Source organism: Leptopilina heterotoma, unplaced genomic scaffold, assembly GCF_015476425.1.
Source record: "Leptopilina heterotoma isolate Lh14 unplaced genomic scaffold, ASM1547642v1 Lhet_81, whole genome shotgun sequence".
NCBI classification, from domain to species: domain Eukaryota; kingdom Metazoa; phylum Arthropoda; class Insecta; order Hymenoptera; family Figitidae; genus Leptopilina; species Leptopilina heterotoma.
Genome location: NW_025111185.1, coordinates 4,507,540 through 4,530,952, shown reverse-complemented (window position 1 = coordinate 4,530,952; position 23,413 = coordinate 4,507,540). Strand labels below are relative to the sequence as shown.

The 23,413-nt window shown below is 28.6% G+C and overlaps 1 protein-coding gene across 7 annotated transcripts in view; it reads right to left on the bottom strand.

The window, feature by feature from the left end:
* Positions 1-23,413, bottom strand: part of LOC122511383 (lachesin-like) — a 493,244-nt gene that overhangs the window by 10,937 nt on the left and 458,894 nt on the right. For all 7 annotated transcript variants that reach the window (XM_043626583.1, XM_043626584.1, XM_043626581.1 and 4 more), the window contains one exon: positions 798-896. In XM_043626583.1, the coding sequence (XP_043482518.1) occupies positions 798-896 (99 nt within the window). The remainder of the gene's footprint in view (positions 1-797; positions 897-23,413) is intronic.

Below are 23,413 nucleotides of genomic sequence, written 5' to 3'. Positions count from 1 at the left end.
TTTTTTTATCATTTTATTTCCAATTTGATTATCATCTTTTTTTTTAATTTTCTTTTATATATATTATAATTTTTTGTAAATTTGTGATATTTGAAAACTTTTTTCAGCTTTTTTTTCTTTCTTGTTAAAGAATTCCAATTAAAAGAAAATTAATCTAAAGTAAGAAATTAGTATGTAATAACTTGATAACTGTAGAGAATAATTTATGGCATTTAAATTACTTTCTGTTACACTTCTTCTTAGTCATGCATATCATGTTCGTGATTGATTAAATCTTTATCGATTTGTTTAAATTTGCAATTCTGAGACTTGAACTTGTTTTATGCCACTGTACATTTAATATTAAACTTTCTCTTTAATTTTTCATTTTCTTTGAATAATTGAATTCAATTTCGATTTACATGTTTTTTCGTTCGATTAAAAAGAGACATTTTTTTATTTCATTATTTTTAATTATTTAATTACTCTTAATTATAATTATTTTTAAGAATTGAAAAATTAAAACTATGAACAAATGGGGAACTAACCCCATAAATTTTTAATTATTTAATTACTTTTATTTAATTATTTTTAAGAATTAAAAAATTAAAACTATAAAAAAATGGGGGACTAACCCCATAAATTATTTTTAATTATTTCAATATTTTTAATTAACTATTTAAAACTATGAGTATTTCAATAATGATTTTAGAATTGAATATTCAATTGGATTATTATATTTTTCGTGTCATTTTTAGCTAAGAAAAAAAATTGTTATTGGAAAAACGTTTCGTATACTGTTAATACAGAAATATTACCAGTCTCGGGGTCCCATTTATTTTTTCGCTTCCTCTCCAATTCATTAGATTTCTGTTCAGATTTTCCAATGTCGTTTAAGTTAGATTGCGACTTGCTGACTGAAATGAGAAAAAAAATTTGTTCAAATAATTATGAAATACTTTTTTCTTTAGATTTAGAGTTATTTTCAATATTTTCTTTCGAGGAGAAAAAATGTTTATAAATCGATGTTATTCTAAGAGCAGCAAAGAAAATTTTATTTCGAAAACGATTGCATTTAGAAATAGTTTAATAATTAATTATAATAACATAATACTTTTTTTTGTTAAATTCTTGAAAAATTAGAAATTAACAATCTCGAATTTAGATGAGCGCATTAATGCCATAAACAAAGAGACGTGAGACGAATTGTCGATGTACAGATGTTTACGCCTTTGTTGCATGCCAATTGGGTAAGTGAAGTGAGTCGCGCTTTAGTCAGACATTATTTTCCATTCACGCGTCGCACTCCTCTCATAAGATCGAATGAACAATATTTATGTATACATAAATATATTCAACAAAACAAAATTTTAACAAAATAGAACAGAATATATTAATGAGTACATAAATATTATAAAAATATAAACGTATTTAAATTTATAAGTAATTAAATTGAAGAATAATAATTAACAGTCTACAAAATTCTATTAATTTATGAATATTAATGATTGATAATGTTAAATAATGTCAAATAAATTGTATCTTTCCTAAAGGTTTATCAATATTCGAAATGCATGGCTTTTTACGCTTAAGCAATAAGCAGACAAAATGACCTCGAGAAAATTTACAAAGCTTTTCCGGTGGGACAACGTTACAGCAAAACAAGTTAAATCGCTTTTGACAAAGTTCCGGTCCGGTCACACTGCCCTCGAGCTGAGTAATTCTACCGGAATTGGGCTACACGTTCACTAAATACGAAAGACAAAACTATTATAATAATAAAAACTCTAAATTCTCTTTTTGCTTGTGTATTACATAATAGCAAACATTTTTAAGAAAACCTTCGCTCATTTTTTTTTACAAATTTACAAAAATTCTTTTAAATTCGAACAATCTAAATTCCAAGCCACTGTTTTAAAAAATATTATTTATTATAGAAAAATTAATTAACTAAATAAATACTGAATTTAAATATTTTTAAATTCGGTAAATAGTAAGTTTTGAAAATATTTAAACAGAAAGATAAATTTCTTTCCTTTGGACGTTCAAACTTTCAGTGAAATTTCTTTTTTTAGAAACTAGGGCCTCAGACGGCCTACGGCCGTCTTCGTTGCTTTTGTTTCATGCTCATTTTTGTTCAATTTTTAAAAGTTCCCACGTTAATTTTTTCAATTCATGTTTTTTTAACATAAAATTCTATTCACTTAAAATATTTTTAAAACAAAAATACTTAAAATTTTCATGTTTTATATTTAAATTTAATTTTTTTCCTAAAGTTTTCACTGCTTCAGTTAAGCAATTATTTCAGTTATTGCTAATTTTTCTAATCTTTCGAACGGAAATAGTTAGAGCATTGTAATTTTAATTATAGAAGGGTGTTATCACTCTAAATAAATGTCCGGAGTTATGTTACATTCTGTTCATTTTTGTGGTGTCCATATTTAAAGTTTGTTTTCACCCTACTTTTAAAAATTTTTTCGTAAAAGAAAATATCAACTTTTAAGTATATTTTTTGAATTTATTCTCATCGCGATTTTTTAGGTCCTTATTTGGGTCCTTTCAAGAGATACCTAAAGGTATTTGCTAAATATCTTTAGTCAGATTTTTTATATTTGTTGTTAAAGCCAAAAATGCACCCTGGGGCGAAATGTTAAATAACACACTGCAACAGAATTTCACTTTCTTATTATTTCTGGGATCGCATAGGGTGATTTTTATAGGTTTTTTAAAGCTGAATCCGTAATCAGAATTGTTCCATCATCCTAGGTTTTCGAGAAATTTGACTTTGAAAATTGAAAAATGGACGTTTTTGGGATACTGTTTGGTTTTTTATCAGGGTACACAAATTTTTTCTAGGGTTTTCATGATATGCGTACGAAAGCATGAGGCTGAAGTTCGAAACGTTTTTGAAAACGAAAAATTAAAAATAAAAAAAGTAAATTTTTTTCAACGTGAGATTGTCCCAAATGATAACCAACACCTAAAAATAAATTTTTGTCCCCCTACCCTCTTCGGTTCCCTTCGTTTATGGGGTAAAATGGTCCAAAAAATTAAAAAAAATTTCTTAAAAATAGAAAAAGGCTCGGGGGAAAAATTTTATTGCACAAATCGATTGCATTCACAGCCAGGAAGCTGTAAAAAAATATGCGCCCCCCTACACCCTTCGGCTCCCCTCGTTTATGGGGTAAAATGGTCCAAAAAATTAAAAAAAATTTCTTAAAAATAGAAAAAAGCTCGGGGGAAAAATTTTATTGCACACATCAATTGCATTCACAGCCAGGAAGCTGTAAAAAAATATGCGCCCCCCTACACCCTTCGGCTCCCCTCGTTTATGGGGTAAAATGGTCCAAAAAATTAAAAAAAATTTCTTAAAAATAGAAAAAGGCTCGGGGGAAAAATTTTATTGCACAAATCGATTGCATTCACAGCCAGAAAGCTGTAAAAAAATTTGCGCCCCCCTACACCCTTCGGCTCCCCTCGTTTATGGGGTAAAATGGTCCTAAAAATTAAAAAAAATTTCTTAAAAATTGGAAAAGGCTCGGGGGAAAAATTTTATTGCACAACTTAGTTGCAATCGATGCCAGAAAGATGTAAAAAAATTTGCGCCCCCCTACACCCTTCGGCTCCCCTCGTTTATGGGGTAAAATGGTCCCAAAAATTAAAAAAAATTTCTCAAAAATAGAAAAAAGCTCGGGGGAAAAATTTTATTGCACAAATCAATTGCATTCACAGCCAGGAAGCTGTAAAAAAATATGCGCCCCCCTACACCCTTCGGCTCCCCTCGTTTATGGGGTAAAATGGTCCAAAAAATTAAAAAAAATTTCTTAAAAATAGAAAAAGGCTCGGGGGAAAAATTTTATTGCACAAATCGATTGCATTCACAGCCAGAAAGCTGTAAAAAAATTTGCGCCCCCCTACACCCTTCGGCTCCCCTCGTTTATGGGGTAAAATGGTCCTAAAAATTAAAAAAAATTTCTTAAAAATTGGAAAAGGCTCGGGGGAAAAATTTTATTGCACAACTTAGTTGCAATCGATGCCAGAAAGATGTAATAGTATATTGTGCAACAAGTACAGAAAGAAGCTGTTTTCCGACGAGTGCAAAGTTTGCTGTCCCGAGCGAAGCGAGGGCAGCAATTTGCACGAAGTTGGAAAATCTTCTTTCGTACGTGTTGCACACAGTACTTTGTGCAACACCTTTTGGTTTTGATAAAAAAGCTGTTTGGAAACGCTAGTTGACGCTAACATACGTACTGTTTAGCAGGGTTTGGAACGTATGTTACCGCACGTAATATTCGTGGTTTTTTACGCGTATATTACTGTAAAAAACAGGTATTCTACAAATAGAAAACAAATACCTATGTATATCACCAAAAAAACCCAAAAGTTTAAGAACTTTGCCGCACTAGTGCAGCAAAGTAAAAACTTTGCCGCACTAGTGCAGCAAAATAAGCACTTTGCCGCACTAGTGCAGCAAAGTAAGCTCTTTGCCGCACTAGTGCAGCAAAGTACTGTTTTGCGCCTACTTTACAGGCATGCAAAGTATTACTTTCCTTACAGGTGTTGCACAAAAAAATTTGCGTACCCTTAAACCGTTCGCTTCCCTTCGTTTATAAAGTAAATTGGCCCAAAAATTAAAAAAAAAATTAATAAAAAATTTTTTAAAAATTGGAAAGGCTCGGGGGAAAAATTTTATTGCTTAACTTAGTTGCATTTAATATTAGTAAGCTGTGAAAAAATTTGCGTGCCCTTAAACCCTTCGCTTCCCTTCGTTTATAAAGTAAATTGTCCCAAAAATTAAAAAAAAAATTAATAAAAAGTTTTTTAAAAATTGGAAAAGGCTCGAGGGAAAAATTTTATTGCACAACTTAGTTGCATTCGATGCCAGGAAGATGTAAAAAAATTTGCGTGCCCTTAAACCCTTCGCTTCCCTTCGTTTATAAAGTAAATTGTCCCAAAAATTAAAAAAAAAATTAATAAAAAGTTTTTTAAAAATTGGAAAAGGCTCGAGGGAAAAATTTTATTGCACAACTTAGTTGCATTTAATATTAGTAAGATGTAAAAAAATTTGCGTGCCCTTAAACCCTTCGCTTCCCTTCGTTTATAAAGTAAATTGTCCCAAAAATTAAAAAAAAAATTAATAAAAAGTTTTTTAAAAATTGGAAAAGGCTCGGGGGAAAAATTTTATTGCACAACTTAGTTGCATTCGATGCCAGGAAGATGTAAAAAAATTTGCGTGCCCTTAAACCCTTCGCTTCCCTTCGTTTATAAAGTAAATTGTCCCAAAAATTAAGAAAAAAATTAATAAAAAATTTCTTAAAAATTGGAAAGGCTCGGGGGAAAAATTTTATTGCACAACTTAGTTGCATTTAATATTAGTAAGATGTAAAAAAATTTGCGTGCCCTTAAACCCTTCGCTTCCCTTCGTTTATAAAGTAAATTGTCCCAAAAATTAAAAAAAAAATTAATAAAAAGTTTTTTAAAAATTGGAAAAGGCTCGGGGGAAAAATTTTATTGCACAACTTAGTTGCATTCGATGCCAGGAAGATGTAAAAAAATTTGCGTGCCCTTAAACCCTTCGCTTCCCTTCGTTTATAAAGTAAATTGTCCCAAAAATTAAAAAAAAAATTAATAAAAAATTTCTTAAAAATTGGAAAGGCTCGGGGGAAAAATTTTATTGCTTAACTTAGTTGCATTTAATATTAGTAAGCTGTGAAAAAATTTGCGTGCCCTTAAACCCTTCGCTTCCTTTCGTTTATGGAGTAAAATAGTCCCAAAAATTAAAAAAAAATTAATAAAAATTTTTTTAAAAATTAGAAAAGGCTCGGGGGAAAAATTTTATTGCACAACTTAGTTGCATTTAATATTAGTAAGCTGTGAAAAAATTTGCGTGCCCTTAAAGCCTTCGCTTCCCTTCGTTTATAAAGTAAATTGTCCCAAAAATTAAAAAAAAAATTAATAAAAAATTTCTTAAAAATTGGAAAGGCTCGGGGGAAAAATTTTATTGCACAACTTAGTTGCATTCGATGCCAGGAAGATGTAAAAAAATTTGCGTGCCCTTAAACCCTTCGCTTCCTTTCGTTTATGGAGTAAAATAGTCCCAAAAATTAAAAAAGAAATTATTAAAAATTTTTTAAAAAATTGGAAAAGGCTCAGGGGAAAAATTTTATTGCACAACTTAGTTGCATTCGATGCCAGAAAGATGTAAAAAAATTTGCGTGCCCTTAAACCCTTCGCTTCCCTTCGTTTATAAAGTAAATTGGCCCAAAAATTAAAAAAAAAATTAATAAAAAATTTCTTAAAAATTGGAAAAGGCTCGGGGGAAAAATTTTATTGCACAACTTAGTTGCATTTAATATTAGTAAGCTGTGAAAAAATTTGCGTGCCCTTAAACCCTTCGCTTCTCTTCGTTTATGGAGTAAATTGACCCAAAAATTAAAAAAAAAATTAATAAAAAATTTCTTAAAAATTGGAAAAGGCTCGGGGGAAAAATTTTATTGCACAACTTAGTTGCATTCGATGCCAGAAAAATGTAAAAAAATTTGCGTGCCCTTAAACCGTTCGCTTCCCTTCGTTTATAAAGTAAATTGGCCCAAAAATTAAAAAAAAAATTAATAAAAAATTTTTTAAAAATTGGAAAGGCTCGAGGGAAAAATTTTATTGCACAACTTAGTTGCATTTAATATTAGTAAGCTGTGAAAAAATTTGCGTGCCCTTAAAGCTTTCGCTTCCCTTCGTTTATAAAGTAAATTGTCCCAAAAATTAAAAAAAAAATTAATAAAAAGTTTTTTAAAAATTGGAAAAGGCTCGGGGGAAAAATTTTATTGCACAACTTAGTTGCATTCGATGCCAGGAAGATGTAAAAAAATTTGCGTGCCCTTAAACCCTTCGCTTCCCTTCGTTTATAAAGTAAATTGTCCCAAAAATTAAAAAAAAAATTAATAAAAAGTTTTTTAAAAATTGGAAAAGGCTCGGAGGAAAAATTTTATTGCACAACTTAGTTGCATTCGATGCCAGGAAGATGTAAAAAAATTTGCGTGCTCTTAAACCCTTCGCTTCCCTTCGTTTATAAAGTAAATTGGCCCAAAAATTAAAAAAAAAATTAATAAAAAATTTTTTAAAAATTGGAAAGGCTCGGGGGAAAAATTTTATTGCACAACTTAGTTGCATTCGATGCCAGGAAGATGTAAAAAAATTTGCGTGCCCTTAAACCCTTCGCTTCCTTTCGTTTATAAAGTAAATTGGCCCAAAAATTAAAAAAAAAATTAATAAAAAATTTTTTAAAAATTGGAAAGGCTCGGGGGAAAAATTTTATTGCACAACTTAGTTGCATTCGATGCCAGAAAGATGTAAACAAATTTGCGTGCCCTTAAACCCTTCGCTTCCTTTCGTTTATAAAGTAAATTGGCCCAAAAATTAAAAAAAAAATTAATAAAAAATTTTTTAAAAATTGGAAAGGCTCGGGGGAAAAATTTTATTGCACAACTTAGTTGCATTTAATATTAGTAAGCTGTGAAAAAATTTGCGTGCCCTTAAAGCTTTCGCTTCCCTTCGTTTATGGAGTAAATTGACCCAAAAATTAAAAAAAAAATTAATAAAAAATTTTTTAAAAATTGGAAAGGCTCGGGGGAAAAATTTTATTGCACAACTTAGTTGCATTTAATATTAGTAAGCTGTGAAAAAATTTGCGTGCCCTTAAAGCTTTCGCTTCCCTTCGTTTATAAAGTAAATTGTCCCAAAAATTAAAAAAAAAATTAATAAAAAGTTTTTTAAAAATTGGAAAAGGCTCGGGGGAAAAATTTTATGCACAACTTAGTTGCATTCGATGCCAGGAAGATGTAAAAAAATTTGCGTGCCCTTAAACCCTTCGCTTCCCTTCGTTTATAAAGTAAATTGTCCCAAAAATTAAAAAAAAAAATTAATAAAAAATTTTTTAAAAATTAAAAAAGGCTCGGGGGAAAAATTTTATTGCACAACTTAGTTGCATTCGATGCCAGAAAGATGTAAACAAATTTGCGTGCCCTTAAACCGTTCGCTTCCCTTCGTTTATAAAGTAAATTGGCCCAAAAATTAAAAAAAAAATTAATGAAAAATTTTTTAAAAATTGGAAAGGCTCGGGGGAAAAATTTTATTGCTTAACTTAGTTGCATTTAATATTAGTAAGCTGTGAGAAAATTTGCGTGCCCTTAAACCCTTCGCTTCCCTTCGTTTATGGAGTAAATTGACCCAAAAATTAAAAAAAAAATTAATAAAAAATTTCTTTAAAATTGGAAAAGGCTCGGGGGAAAAATTTTATTGCACAACTTAGTTGCATTCGATGCCAGAAAGATGTAAAAAAATTTGCGTGCCCTTAAACCCTTCGCTTCCCTTCGTTTATAAAGTAAATTGGCCAAAAAATTAAAAAAAAAATTAATAAAAAGTTTTTTAAAAATTGGAAAAGGCTCGGGGGAAAAATTTTATTGCACAACTTAGTTGCATTCGATGCCAGAAAGATGTAAAAAAATTTGCGTGCCCTTAAACCCTTCGCTTCCCTTCGTTTATAAAGTAAATTGTCCCAAAAATTAAAAAAAAAATTAATAAAAAGTTTTTTAAAAATTGGAAAAGGCTCGGGGGATAAATTTTATTGCACAACTTAGTTGCATTCGATGCCAGGAAGATGTAAAAAAATTTGCGTGCCCTTAAACCCTTCGCTTCCCTTCGTTTATAAAGTAAATTGTCCTAAAAATTAAAAAAAAAATTAATAAAAAGTTTCTTAAAAATCGGAAAAGGCTCGGGGGAGAAATTTTATTGCACAACTCAGTTGCATTCGATACCAGTAAGCTGTGAAAAAATTTGCAGGTTCTTAAACCCTTCGCTTCCCTTCGTTTATAGAGTAAATTGTCCTAAAAATTAAAAAAAATTTCTTAAAAATTTCTTAAAAATTGGAAAAAGTTTGGGGGAGAAATTTTATTGGACAACTCAGTTGCATTCGATACCAGTAAGCTGTAAAAAAATTTGCGTGCCCCTAAACCCTTTGCTTCCCTTCGTTTATGGAGTAAAATGGCCAAAAAACGAAAAAAAATTTAGCAAAATTACAGATGGTCTTACAGATATAATTTTTTTTATAAATCACTTATATTAGACCCCACTAGAATACAAAAAAAGTTTCGCCCTTGCAACCCTTTCAGATCCTTTCGTTTATGGGGTAAAATGGTGAAAAAACGAAAAAAATTCTTCAATATTATAGATGGTCTTACAGTTGCAATTTTTTTCTGAAATCACTTGACTAGACCCCACTAGACTTCAAGAAAAGTTTCGCCCTTCTAACCCCTTCGGACTCCTTCATTTATGAGGTAAAATGACCAATAATTGTAAAAAAATTCAGCAAAATTCAAAAATGTAATATTTTCTTATTATTTTGTTTTAATTGGGCTCCAAAAGCACAACACTAGTAATTTTTTGCATAGATTTTGTTTCATGAGGTCACAATAGTGTGTAAAAAGTTTTTAGACCCTATTTAAAAGGATCTATTCAATTTTGTGAAACATACATTTATTAAATAGTTTTTTCATTTTTGTATTTAAATAATTGAATTCTCGTAGAATTTTCTAATAAATGTCGGTTTAATATGAATTTAAGTGAAAATTTTAGATAATAATTGAATAGGGGAGAGTAGGGCAAACCGGCCAGGTGTCAATATCTCTGAAATGTCGAAATTGTCTAAAGTGTTTACAAATTTGAAACAACCATGAGTAGTATACCTTATTTTTATTCAATTTGACATTTTTTACTTTTGTTTGTGCAACGCTGGGAACAGAAGTTTTTTTTTTAAGTTCCGTTATACACTTTTAAGAACTTGTTCTTAAGAAAATTCTGAGGGAATCATGTAATATTTCCAAATATTATGTCTTAGGTTTTTTAAAGTTAACGCAGGAACTAAACAATAAAAGATAAAGTATATAGGTGTCTCTTGGAAAAATTTTCCAAAAATTTTCGCAATTAAATGATCTTACCAAGAAGACATCGAAAAATCAAATCGGTTGATTCATTTAGTCACAAGAGTAAAAAAAACTGTTAGTATGGCCGTTTTGCCCCACTCTCCCCTATTGAAAGCATTATAGCTTGAATTTTTAGAAATAATTTTAATAATTGTATTTTGAAATGTAGTTTAATTGAATGTTTCTTTTGAAATTATTTCTAGTTTTTATTTTTTAAATATTTAATTGGAGAATTTCCGAATAATGGGAATTTCGAAGAATTTTATTTTGAACTAATATGGGTTTGAAAATTCTCTAGGAACTTTTGCAAAACTTATTAAAAATAATTGTTAATTGTTCATTTATTTCTGTCGACAAATTTTAATAAATTTTTGAAATTAATTACGTTTTTCGAAGACTTACTTAAAATTATATTAAAAAATAATTAAAATCCTGTGAAAAATTTTATTATTTGTGAAAATAATTGAAGTCTTGCAACGAATTTTATTACATTTCTTTTAAATAATTGAAATCCTGTGAAAAATTTTATTATTTATGAAAATGATTGAATTCATGAAACGAATTTTATTACATTTTTTTAAATAATTGAATTGATGTAAAAAAAATTGTATTACTTTTAATAATAGTTGAATTCTTACGAAGGATTTTATTAAAATTTTTGTAAATAATTAAATTTTTTTTAAATTTTGTAGAAATTTAAATTATTATAAACATGAAGATATCGAGCTATCTTTATGTTTTATAATAAATATTCTTGCCTAAATTGCATAAATTTGTTTCATTAGATCCCTTCGGCACTCTTCGTTTATTTTTTAGGTTTTACCGAAGATTGATAATTTTTTTTTTAAATTAATAAATGGCATAGGGGTTGTCCATATACCACGTGAACCGTTTTTCAAAGATTTTTTACCCCTCCCTCCCTTGTGGACACAAAAATACATGGGATCGTGGACATTTTCAAACTTTTTTAACCCCCCCCCCTCCCCCAAAAGTGTCCACGTGGTATATGGACGACCCCATAGCAGTAACAATTTTAAAAAGTAATTAATTTTTTGAAGAATTATATTAATAATTTTGAAAACTTTGATTTCTAAAAAAAATTTTAATGATTATTTTCAATAATATTTTAAAAAATTGTATACTCTCTAAATCTGAATCAGTGAAATTCTACTGAAAATCAGTTAAATTTGACTGAGAATCAGTGACTTTATTCTCGGGATTTGAATTAGTGGAATTTCACTGAAAATCAGTTAAAAATAACTGAAATTTCAGTCATTTTCCACTGATTTGCCAATCAAAAAACTACTGAAAATTTCAGTTATTTTTTAATTGAACAATCAGTGAAAAGTGACTGAAATTTTAATCATTTTTAACTGATCTTCAGTGAAATTTCACTAATTTAAATCGCGAGAATGGAGTTACTGATTCTCAGTCAAATTTCACTGATTCAGTTTGACAAAAAAACCAACTTGGAAAACTTCGAAGTCGTTTTCCTCGAAATATTTTTTCGGACCGTGGGTCCCTTTTAACTGTCCCTGTCACATGCGTATTTTAAATTAGAAGCATTTACTGCTATCCGGCTGGTATTAGCGCGTGTCTTCAAGCGTCGGCTGAAAGAGAGAGAGAGATTGAAATTGTGATTGGAAAATAAAAAATACGCAAAACGTATTTGTTTTCTAGTTCTTAATTTTAATCATTAAACAATTTGTTTTATTAGAAAAACAATAAATCTGTATAATTTTCATTTGTCAAACATTAGCCGAGATAATCTTTTTATATAGAAAAACAATGAAAAAAATTTGTTTATGGAAAACTGTTAAGCTTGCCCAATCTAATATCTTATATTTCTCTATGTTTTAAAAGCATTTAAAAATAATATAATTGGTTATCAGTGAAAAAAATGACTAATTTTCAGAAAACATTAATTGTACAATTAGCTATAGATTTGACAAATTGAATCAATTGAAAAATATTTTGGCTTATCAAAATTTTGTAGATATTCTTTTTTATTTTTTAAAAAATTAGAAACTAATTTTTCTTCTAAGAAGGAAAAAATTTAAAAATAGAATTTGTAAATAAGAAAAAATAAAATCTTAACTAAATATTAAAAAATTTTAAAAAAGAAAGTTTCACATTAATTATGTGGAGGATCGTATTGCTGAAAAATAAAAAAGTATGAGTTGTCCATACGCCGATCAAAACAAAGTATTGCGTAGAGTTTCGAATGTATGTAGTACAACGGCGGAGAGAAGTGAAATACACCGTTCGGTTGTACTCGGTACATTTCGGCCACACGATCGGATCCAAAGTCCCGCCTCACTCCTCAAAGAGCACGCCAAGGCATCAGAAACGAAAAACTCTTTTCGCTTGCCTTTCACTACGTTCGCTTATCCCCACTCTACTCAATCTTCTACGCGATTCGCATGTGTGCGCGCACACCACTCTAGAGACAGTAACGTTTTCGTGTAAACGAATCCCCAAATGAGCGCTTGGATCGTAGATACTCAAAAATCAACTTTTGAATTTAACTATTTTAAATACACATCCTTATAGGAAATTTCATTTCGCATCTTTTTCACTTATGCAATTTTTTTGTATCTATTAACGTTTTCGAAATATTTGGAAAAAACTGTTTTTTTGAAACTGTAAAGTTAATGACATTTTTCACTTCAACTCGCGATATTTCAGACAATTTTAAAAATTTTTCAATGAAACAAAAAATAAAATGCGTCTTAAGGTATTCTACGAATGATGAAAAAAGAAAACAGTTATTTTCTTTATAAACAAAATTGTTATTAATTTTTTTTCTTAATTAATGTAAAAATCACGAACTACAATCTTCACGGCTCTCGTTTAACGGGCGAATTTTGAGTAACAGAGAACTTCCAATGAGAAAGTTGTTCATTATGGTCCAAAAAAGTTTTCTCGAAAATCATAGGGTTAATAATTAATTAGTGTTGATATGGTGAATGTTTAAAGTTGCTAGGAGTTGCTATGAAACAACACTCCGGAGTATCTACCTATGACGAGTGACGCGTGGTGTACGTTCGGCTCCTAGCAACTTTAAACATTCACCATATTAACACTAATTAATTATTAACCCTATGATTTTCGAGAAAACTTTTTGGACCATAATGAACAACTTTCTCATTGGAAGTTCTCTGTTACTCAAAATTCGCCCGTTAAACGAGAGCCGTGAAGATTGTAGTTCGTGATTTTTACATTAATTAAGAAAAAAAATTAATAACAATTTTGTTTATAAAGAAAATAACTGTTTTCTTTTTTCATCATTCGTAGAATACCTTAAGACGCATTTTATTTTTTGTTTCATTGAAAAATTTTTAAAATTGTCTGAAATATCGCGAGTTGAAGTGAAAAATGTCATTAACTTTACAGTTTCAAAAAAACAGTTTTTTCCAAATATTTCGAAAACGTTAATAGATACAAAAAAATTGCATAAGTGAAAAAGATGCGAAATGAAATTTCCTATAAGGATGTGTATTTAAAATAGTTAAATTCAAAAGTTGATTTTTGAGTATCTACGATCCAAGCGCTCATTTGGGGATTCGTTTACACGAAAACGTTACTGTCTCTAGAGTGGTGTGCGCGCACACATGCGAATCGCGTAGAAGATTGAGTAGAGTGGGGATAAGCGAACGTAGTGAAAGAAAAGAGCGAAAAGAGTTTTTCGTTTCTGATGCCTTGGCGTGCTCTTTGAGGAGTGAGGCGGGACTTTGGATCCGATCGTGTGGCCGAAATGTACCGAGTACAACCGAACGGTGTATTTCACTTCTCTCCGCCGTTGTACTACATACCACGACTACATACATTCGGAACTCTACGCAATACAGTCGGGCCGCAGAACTGTACGGTACCCCAGAAATAACCCCTCCACTTGATTTCAAACTGTACGCTGACGAACTCATCCCCACTATTTAATTTTCAGGACTGTATACTTATATATTTAAGGAGCAAGTTTTCAAAAGTTGATAAATATATTTTTTTTTAAATCGAGATAAACATAAATTTAATAATTTAAATATCTCACAAATCATCATGTCCTTGCTAAATTTAAAAAAAAAATTATTAACAGCGAATTTTCAATTTAAAAACTTTTTGACATAACCAAATTGACTTTTAATTTTTATGTTTGTTATTTGAACAAATTACCAAAACCTTAAAGTTACTTTATTATGTGAAAGTTTTATTAAAAACAGAACGTATTAAATATAAAAACTTTGTTACAAATATTAAATATTACAAATTTTTTAGTTTGAAATTAACTGAGTGGTTATGTCAGGAAAGTCATTTATTTCGATTTCTCGAAATAATAAGAAAATAGGAATTTATCAAATTTTGAAAATTTGCTCCTCATTTATCGTCTGGGACTATAATATACATAATTTTAGATTTAAAATTAATTGAAATCATAAAAATATATATACTATTCTTAAAATTATAAATGTTAGAAAAATTAACAATTTTTAACCAAAACGTATTGCCTCATAGAATTAAAAGAAGTCCACTGATTTATCCAAATTATGAAAAAGAAAATAATTTGATTAAATCAGTAAAATTTTTAATTTTAAGGAAGAATTTGATAAACAATCGGAACAAAAGTTAGTCCAAAGTCATAATTTAGTATTTAAAAAAAAAGTCAAATTAAATTTTCAATTCCTTTTGGTAAAAGCGTAAGGAATTTAATTTTCTAAATTTTGAAAATTTTAAATATATATTTGAATAAAAATGATAATTTTGTCGTCAATAATGAATGATTTAAGTAACATAACCTAAAATTTAACAAATGTTTATTCTTATTGACAGAAAATTGTAATTTTTATTCAAATGAAACTTTTAATCGTTTTAAATATTCAAAATTAAATTCTTCGCCTTTCCAACAAGACGAATTTAAAATTTAATTAGTTTTTTTAAATTACGAAATTATGACATTGGAATAACTTTTTATTTGACTGTCCCTCAGATTCTTCCTTAAAAGGCAACATTTTCAAATATACGGCACTGAATTTAGTAGCGCCACCGTACACTGTGGAGCACTTAAAAACTAAAGCCAGCGTACAGTTTGGCGACAGCGTACAGTTTGAAAGCGTTCAGTTCGGAGGCCCGACTGTACTTTGTTTTGATCGGCGTATGGACAACTCATACTTTTTTATTTTTCAGCAATACGATCCTCCACATAATTAATGTAAAACTTTCTTTTTTAAAATTTTTATTATTTTTTTTTATTTACAAATTCTTTTTTTAAATTTTTTCTTTTCTTCTAAGTTTTTAATTTTTTAACTAATAGAAAAGAATAGATATTCTTTTCTATTTGTGAAAAATTTTGATAAGCGAAAAATTTTTTAATTGATTTAATTTGACAAATATAACTAATTTTCCAATTAATGTTTTCTGAAAATTAGTCATTTTGCTTCCTCGTGGAGGAAGCTTCGTAGTCGTTTAATTTACAAAATTTTTAAAAATCCTTTAAACAAATTTTCTTCTATATAGGACTATGTTATATGTATAAGACCCTGAAATTGTCCGCATTCAGCACTGTCTGCTATAATGTTAAAGGATGCAAAATACGTGCGTAAATCAAGTATTGACTGCCTTTAAAATGTTGTATCTTAATTTAAGGCTGCTTTTCTGCCTTAAAATAAGACTTTCTTTTTACTGTGTATGTGTGTGTGTGGATCCCGTTTTTTGTGAACAGAATAACTCGAAGAGGTTTTAACGAATTTGTCAAAAATTTGCCAGATATAATTATCATAAAACTATCTCGAAATAGATTTATGGACTTTGAAAAATCCTCGGAAAAAAAATTTTTATTTAACTTTTTTCTAAAAAAATTTTTATAAGTTGGTTTTTAAAGTTAATATATAATAAAATCTTTTCTTTTGCATCAAGACGAATTAATTAGTCTATACAAAGTATAAATTGTATTAGAATTTATAGAGTTAATCACAATTAAAGCTGAAATATTCGCATTTTTATCAAAAAGTGAGTTCTTTCCGCGAAATTATGTTGCTATATAATAAAATGTTATTATTTATCGAAAAAAAATCAAAACTCTTATTCTTTGTATCAAGACGAATCGATTAGTGTATGTAAAGTATATATTATATTCAAAAACTATAGAATTAATTACAATTAAGTGGAAAAATTCACTTTTTTACTAAAAATTTTTTTGTTTATTTAGATTCATATTACTGTATAAGAAAATTTTATTCTTTCTATTAAGACGAATGCACTTTATTTTATAAATGTTAAATTGTATTGAAAATGATTTAAAAATTAAATATATTTGTCGTTAATGATTTCTCCACGAAGAAGCAAAATTTGTTTGCTGATCGTAAAGAGGAAGCAAAATGTTCATGTAATGAACATCTGAATTTACAACTTGTTTTAATACAATTTTAAGTAAGGACTTTGAAAAACTTAATTATGTTCAAATATTGTATGAAATCTTTTCGAAAAAATGAACAATTAACAATTATATTTAATAATTTTAGCAAAAGTTCATAGAGAATTTTCAAATCTATTTGTTCACAATAAAATTTGACAAAATTTTAATTATTCGTTTATTCTCCAATTATTAAATATTTAGAAAATAAAAACTAGAAATAATTTTTAAAAAAAATTTAATTAAACATTTCAAAATACACTTATTTCTAAAAATCAAGCTATAATGCTTTTATTATTCAATTATTATCAAAAATTTTAACTCAAATTCATGTTTTAATAAAAAATTCTACAAGCATTCAATTATTTAAGGATTGTCACGGCGGTGGTGAGGGGCAAGGGGATTGTTCCCATTACTCCTATGTAAAATCTTGCATGTTTGCAACCTCAAAAAAAAATTTTAGTTTTATAATTTTAATCAAAAAACCTATATATTTATTTTATTCAAAGAAAAAAACATTCAAAAAAGATGTAAAAATTAATGATAAAATTTTTTCAAGACTAAAATATTAAAAAATGCATTTAATTAATTTTTTGAAAAAGTGCTAAAAACCATTACACAACATAGTCGACATATGGTTGGTACGACTGGAATATAGTATATTGTCAGAGGTTAACCTCAAATTTTTTAGTGTTGAGAACACGAAAATAACAATAAACAAATGTAAAATATAATTATGATTCAAAAGAAACATAAAAATTATTAACTTATGTTTAAGGAATATTATTAATTTCAAATGTACACATCAAATTTGTATTTTTTTGAGGTTGTGTGTTGTTGCCACATTTTCATGTGTTTTTGTGTTTGATATACTTATACAATTATTATTGTTCTGAAAACTAAAACTTTAATAATTATTTATTCATTAAATCTGTGGTAAACTTTCTCTAAACTCTTTTAGTTTAAACTTTTTGACATTGTCTATCCATATAAAAAACCACAGATTTTTCTCTCATTTCCTTCACACTTTTTTTCTAAGATTTATCTGAGCTCCCATAAGAGCCTATGTTAAATTGCAAATTTATTTGATTTTTTTAAGAAAAAACTACGTGGTAAAAAATTCTGAAAAAAATAATATGTTTCTAAAATAATATAAACATCAAACTGTCAAATTTTTAAAATTTTCTCTCCTAAAAGTAATTTCTAAAAAAAAATTACAACTGTAAGACCATCTGTAATTTTGCTAAATTTCTTTTCGTTTTTTGTCCATTTTACCCCATAAACGAAGGGAAGCGAAAGGTTTAAGGGCACGCAAATTTTTTCACAGCTTACTGGTATTAAATACAACTTGATTGTTCAATAAAATTTTTCCCCCGAGCCTTTTCCAATTCTTAAGAAATTTTTTATTAATTTTTTTTTAATTTTTGGGACTATTTTACTCCATAAACGAAGGGAAGCGAAGGGTTTAAGGGCACGCAAACTTTTTTACATCTTCCTGGCATCGAATGCAACTAAGTTGTGCAATAAAATTTTTCCCCCGAGCCTTTTCTAATTTTTAAGAAATTTTTTATTAATTTTTTTTTTAATTTTTGGGCCAATTTACTTTATAAACGAAGGGAAGCGAAGGGTTTAAGGGCACGCAAATTTTTTTACATCTTTCTGGCATCGAATGCAACTAAGTTGTGCAATAAAATTTTTCCCCCGAGCCTTTTTTAATTTTTAAATAATTTTTTATTAATTTTTTTTTAATTTTTGGGACTATTTTACTCCACAAACGAAGGGAAGCGAAGGGTTTAAGGGCACGCAAATTTTTTTACATCTTCCTGGCATCGAATGCAACTAAGTTGTGCAATAAAATTTTTCCCCCGAGCCTTTTCCAATTTTTAAGAAATTTTTTATTAATTTTTTTTTTAATTTTTGGGACAATATACTTTATAAACGAAGGGAAGCGAAAGGTTTAAGGGCACGCAAATTTTTTCACAGCTTACTAATATTAAATGCAACTAATTTGTGCAATAAAATTTTTCCCCCGAGCCTTTTTTAATTTTTAAAAAATTTTTTATTAATTTTTTTTTTAATTTTTGGGCCAATTTACTTTATAAACGAAGGGAAGCGAAGGGTTTAAGGGCACGCAAATTTTTTTACATCTTTCTGGCATCGAATGCAACTAAGTTGTGCAATAAAATTTTTCCCCCGAGCCTTTTTTAATTTTTAAAAAATTTTTTATTAATTTTTTTTTTAATTTTTGGGCCAATTTACTTTATAAACGAAGGGAAGCGAAGGGTTTAAGGGCACGCAAATTTTTTTACATCTTTCTGGCATCGAATGCAACTAAGTTGTGCAATAAAATTTTTCCCCCGAGCCTTTTTTAATTTTTAAAAAATTTTTTATTAATTTTTTTTTAATTTTTGGGCCAATTTACTTTATAAACGAAGGGAAGCGAAGGGTTTAAGGGCACACAAAATTTTTCCAAGCTTACTAATATTAAATGCAACTAAGTTAAGCGATAAAATTTTTCCCCCGAGCCTTTTCCAATTTTTAAAAAATTTTTTATTAATTTTTTTTTTAATTTTTGGGCCAATTTACTTTATAAACGAAGGGAAGCGAAGGGTTTAAGGGCACGCAAATTTTTTTACATCTTTCTGGCATCGAATGCAACTAAGTTGTGCCATAAAATTTTTCCCCTGAGCCTTTTTTAATTTTTAAAAAATTTTTTATTAATTTTTTTTTTAATTTTTGGGCCAATTTACTTTATAAACGAAGGGATGCGAAGGGTTTAAGGGCACGCAAATTTTTTTACATCTTTCTGGCATCAAATGCAACTAAGTTGTGCAATAAAATTTTTTCCCCGAGCCTTTTTTAATTTTTAAAAAATTTTTTATTAATTTTTTTTTTAATTTTTGGGCAAATTTACTTTATAAACGAAGGGAAGCGAAGGGTTTAAGGGCACGCAAATTTTTTCACAGCTTACTAATATTAAATGCAACTAAGTTAAGCAATAAAATTTTTCCCCCGAGCCTTTTCCAATTTTTAAAAAATTTTTTATTAATTTTTTTTTTAATTTTTGGGCCAATTTACTTTATAAACGAAGGGAAGCGAAGGGTTTAAGGGCACGCAAATTTTTTCACAGCTTACTAATATTAAATGCAACTAAGTTAAGCAATAAAATTTTTCCCCCGAGCCTTTTCTAATTTTTAAGAAATTTTTTATTAATTTTTTTTTTAATTTTTGGGCCAATTTACTTTATAAACGAAGGGAAGCGAAGGGTTTAAGGGCACGCAAATTTTTTCACAGCTTACTAATATTAAATGCAACTAAGTTGTGCAATAAAATTTTTCCCCCGAGCCTTTTCTAATTTTTAAAAAAATTTTTATTAATTTTTTTTTAATTTTTGGGACTATTTTACTCCATAAACGAAGGGAAGCGAAGGGTTTAAGGGCACGCAAATTTTTTTACATCTTCCTGGCATCGAATGCAACTAAGTTGTGCAATAAAATTTTTCCCCCGAGCCTTTTTTAATTTTTAAAAAATTTTTTATTAATTTTTTTTTAATTTTTGGGACTATTTTACTCCATAAACGAAGGGAAGCGAAGGGTTTAAAGGCACGCAAATTTTTTTACATCTTTCTGGCATCGAATGCAACTAAGTTGTGCAATAAAATTTTTCCCCCGAGCCTTTTTTAATTTTTAAAAAATTTTTTATTAATTTTTTTTTTAATTTTTGGGCCAATTTACTTTATAAACGAAGGGAAGCGAAGGGTTTAAGGGCACGCAAATTTTTTTACATCTTTCTGGCATCGAATGCAACTAAGTTGTGCAATAAAATTTTTCCCCCGAGCCTGTTCCAATTTTTAAAAAATTTTTTATTAATTTTTTTTTTAATTTTTGGGCCAATTTACTTTATAAACGAAGGGAAGCGAACGGTTTAAGGGCACGCAAATTTTTTTACATCTTTCTGGCATCGAATGCAACTAAGTTGTGCAATAAAATTTTTCCCCCGAGCCTGTTCCAATTTTTAAAAAATTTTTTATTAATTTTTTTTTAATTTTTGGGCCAATTTACTTTATAAACGAAGGGAAGCGAAGGGTTTAAGGGCACGCAAATTTTTTTACATCTTTCTGGCATCGAATGCAACTAAGTTGTGCAATAAAATTTTTCCCCCGAGCCTTTTTCTATTTTTAAGAAATTTTTTTTAATTTTTGGGACCATTTTACCCCATAAACGAGGGGAACCGAAGGGTGTAGGGGGGCGCAAATTTTTTTACAGCTTCCTGGCTGTGAGTGCAATTGATTTGTGCAATAAAATTTTTCCCCCGAGCCTTTTTCTATTTTTAAGAAATTTTTTTTAATTTTTGGGACCATTTTACCCCATAAACGAGGGGAACCGAAGGGTGTAGGGGGGCGCAAATTTTTTTACAGCTTCCTGGCTGTGAATGCAATTGATTTGTGCAATAAAATTTTTCCCCTGAGCCTTTTTCTATTTTTAAGAAATTTTTTTTAATTTTTTGGACCATTTTACCCCATAGACGAAGGGAACCGAAGAGGGTAGGGGGACAAAAATTTATTTTTAGGTGTTGGTTATCATTTGGGACAATCTCACGTTGAAAAAAATTTACTTTTTTTATTTTTAATTTTTCGTTTTCAAAAACGTTTCGAACTTCAGCCTCATACGAAAGCTCACATCCTCCTCAACAATCTCCAATTTGAACATTTTAAAAATATCTATTTTTCGATGAGTTATCTTTGTTTTTGTTAAATTATTGTTAAAGAATTTGAAATGATAAACAAAAAAAACAATGGTTAATTTATTTTTGATTTTCCTAAGAATGTAATACTTTCTTTAATAAATCATTGGTTTCTGCTTGAGATTTAATGGGTTAATATTAATAATATTAATATTATGTTAATATTTTTCTCACTGTTATCCCATTTGACGATGCGACGCGAACTTCAAACAAAGATAACTCATCGAAAAATAGATATTTTTTAAAGGTTCAAATTGGAAATTGTTAAGGAGGATATGTGCTTTCGTTCGCATATAATGAAAACCAAGGGAAAAATGTTTATACCCTGATAAAAAACCAAAAAGTACCCCAAAAACGGTCTTTTTTCAATTTTTAACGTCAAATTTCTCAAAAATCTAGGGTGATGAAACAATTCTGATTACGGATTCGCGTTCGGCATCAAAAAACCTATAAAAATCACCCTATACGATCCCAGAAATAAAAATGCTGTTGCACTGTGTAATGGGTGGGGCGAAAAGTTAAATGTATTTTTACATGTTGTTAAAAATGATTTTTACATTTTTTGTTTTTTTTGGGTTTATTTGTTTAAAAATTATTTATTTGACATTGGGCAAGTACTCTGTCAAAAAACAAGACCGTTAACGTGTAATAAACCAAAAAATCTTTTTTTTTTTGAAATTTTAATTTATTAACTTTATAACTGTTCTAAAGCTTTTGTTAAATAAACACAGACCTTTTATTAACTAAATTACTTGTTTACGTATACTTTAACTTATCTACTACTTAACTCCTATCAGAAAATAGTTTTAGTAGGCTAAAAACAGAATTTAACATTTAGGCCCAGCCACTTAATTTTTCGCTCCACCATGGGGCGAAAAGTTAAAACAAATAAAATTTTCAAAAAAGGACAAAACATGTATTGTATGCGAAAATATCAAAAACTTTTTTATTGAAAGTTGTAGAGGACAATTTGCCCTATAATACTGATATATAAATATTTGCATCTAAGCGGTTTATATTGTCTAAAAAAATCATTTATGCAAAATTTAACCTTTTGCCCCAGTCTCCCCTAAATCGTTCAAATAATAAAAGATGCTTAAATACGCATAAATTTGTTGTTGAAAACAAAAATATTTGAGTCGTAAAACAATGTGCCTGAAGTTCGGAACATTTCTATCACAGAAAATAAAAAGTGTTATTGTAACACCGAATTTGGTGTTAAAATAACACGCAACAAATTTAACCGTCATAGGTGGCGCCACATTCTATGTCGTTTAACATTGGTTAATTTAACACGCAACAAAAATCACACCAACTTTTTTCTAGTGTAATGACGAAAAATCAAAACAGAATTTTCTTTAATTTAAATTAAATTCATTAATATTTTTTTGGCAATTTGCGTCTTTGTTCTTCATGAAGTTTTTTTGGTTTTAAAGTTTGACAAAAAGAGCCTATTTCACAAACTTGTTATTACATACATATCGTTCACCCCAAGTACAATGTATGTATTTATGTTTAAAAACCATTTTGGAAGTTACCTATTTTCCACGTTTGCTTTAGAAATCACGTAAGTTAGAGGATTGTTTTGGAAACTACGTATGTTTCCCCTTCCGAGCAAAAACTACGTATCTCTGACAGTCGCTTTAGAACCTACTAATGTACTAAATAATATTATAATAATTTTATAAAAAAAATTAAATTATTATTAAAAATATACATTTTAATGCATCAACTTACAAAAAAATTCACTTCACAACAAAATATTAACTTTAAAATAATAGTAATAATAATAAAAAGTAGAGCTTCTAAGGCTACTGTCAGAGATACGTATCACTGAAAAAAATATATTTATGGTACTACCATAAAAATATATCCAATTCTCATATATTATATTGGTGGATATGGAACTGCCATAGAGTATTGCTGTTTCAGCCATATGTATGTGAGAGACAGTGATATGTATGTGGAGAACACCAATACTGCATTTTAAGAACAGCAATACAATATTGCTGTTTCAGCTATATACATCCTAACCATAAATACTTGTATGTTAAAATTTACATTATCATTTTTTTCAGTGTAGTTTTTGCACGGAACTTGTAAAAAATAAATATTTTGAATTAAAACATTTAGAATAGTATTTGTATTTTACAGTTAAAAAAAATAATTCGAAACGTAACTAAATAATTTCTAAATTATTAGAAAATAGAGAAAGAAAAATACTTTTAAGTTAAATTCACCAGCAAATTAGATTTAATCCAAAAATATTTTATGTGGAGTACAAGAAAAAATAATTTATCTCACATTTTTTAGG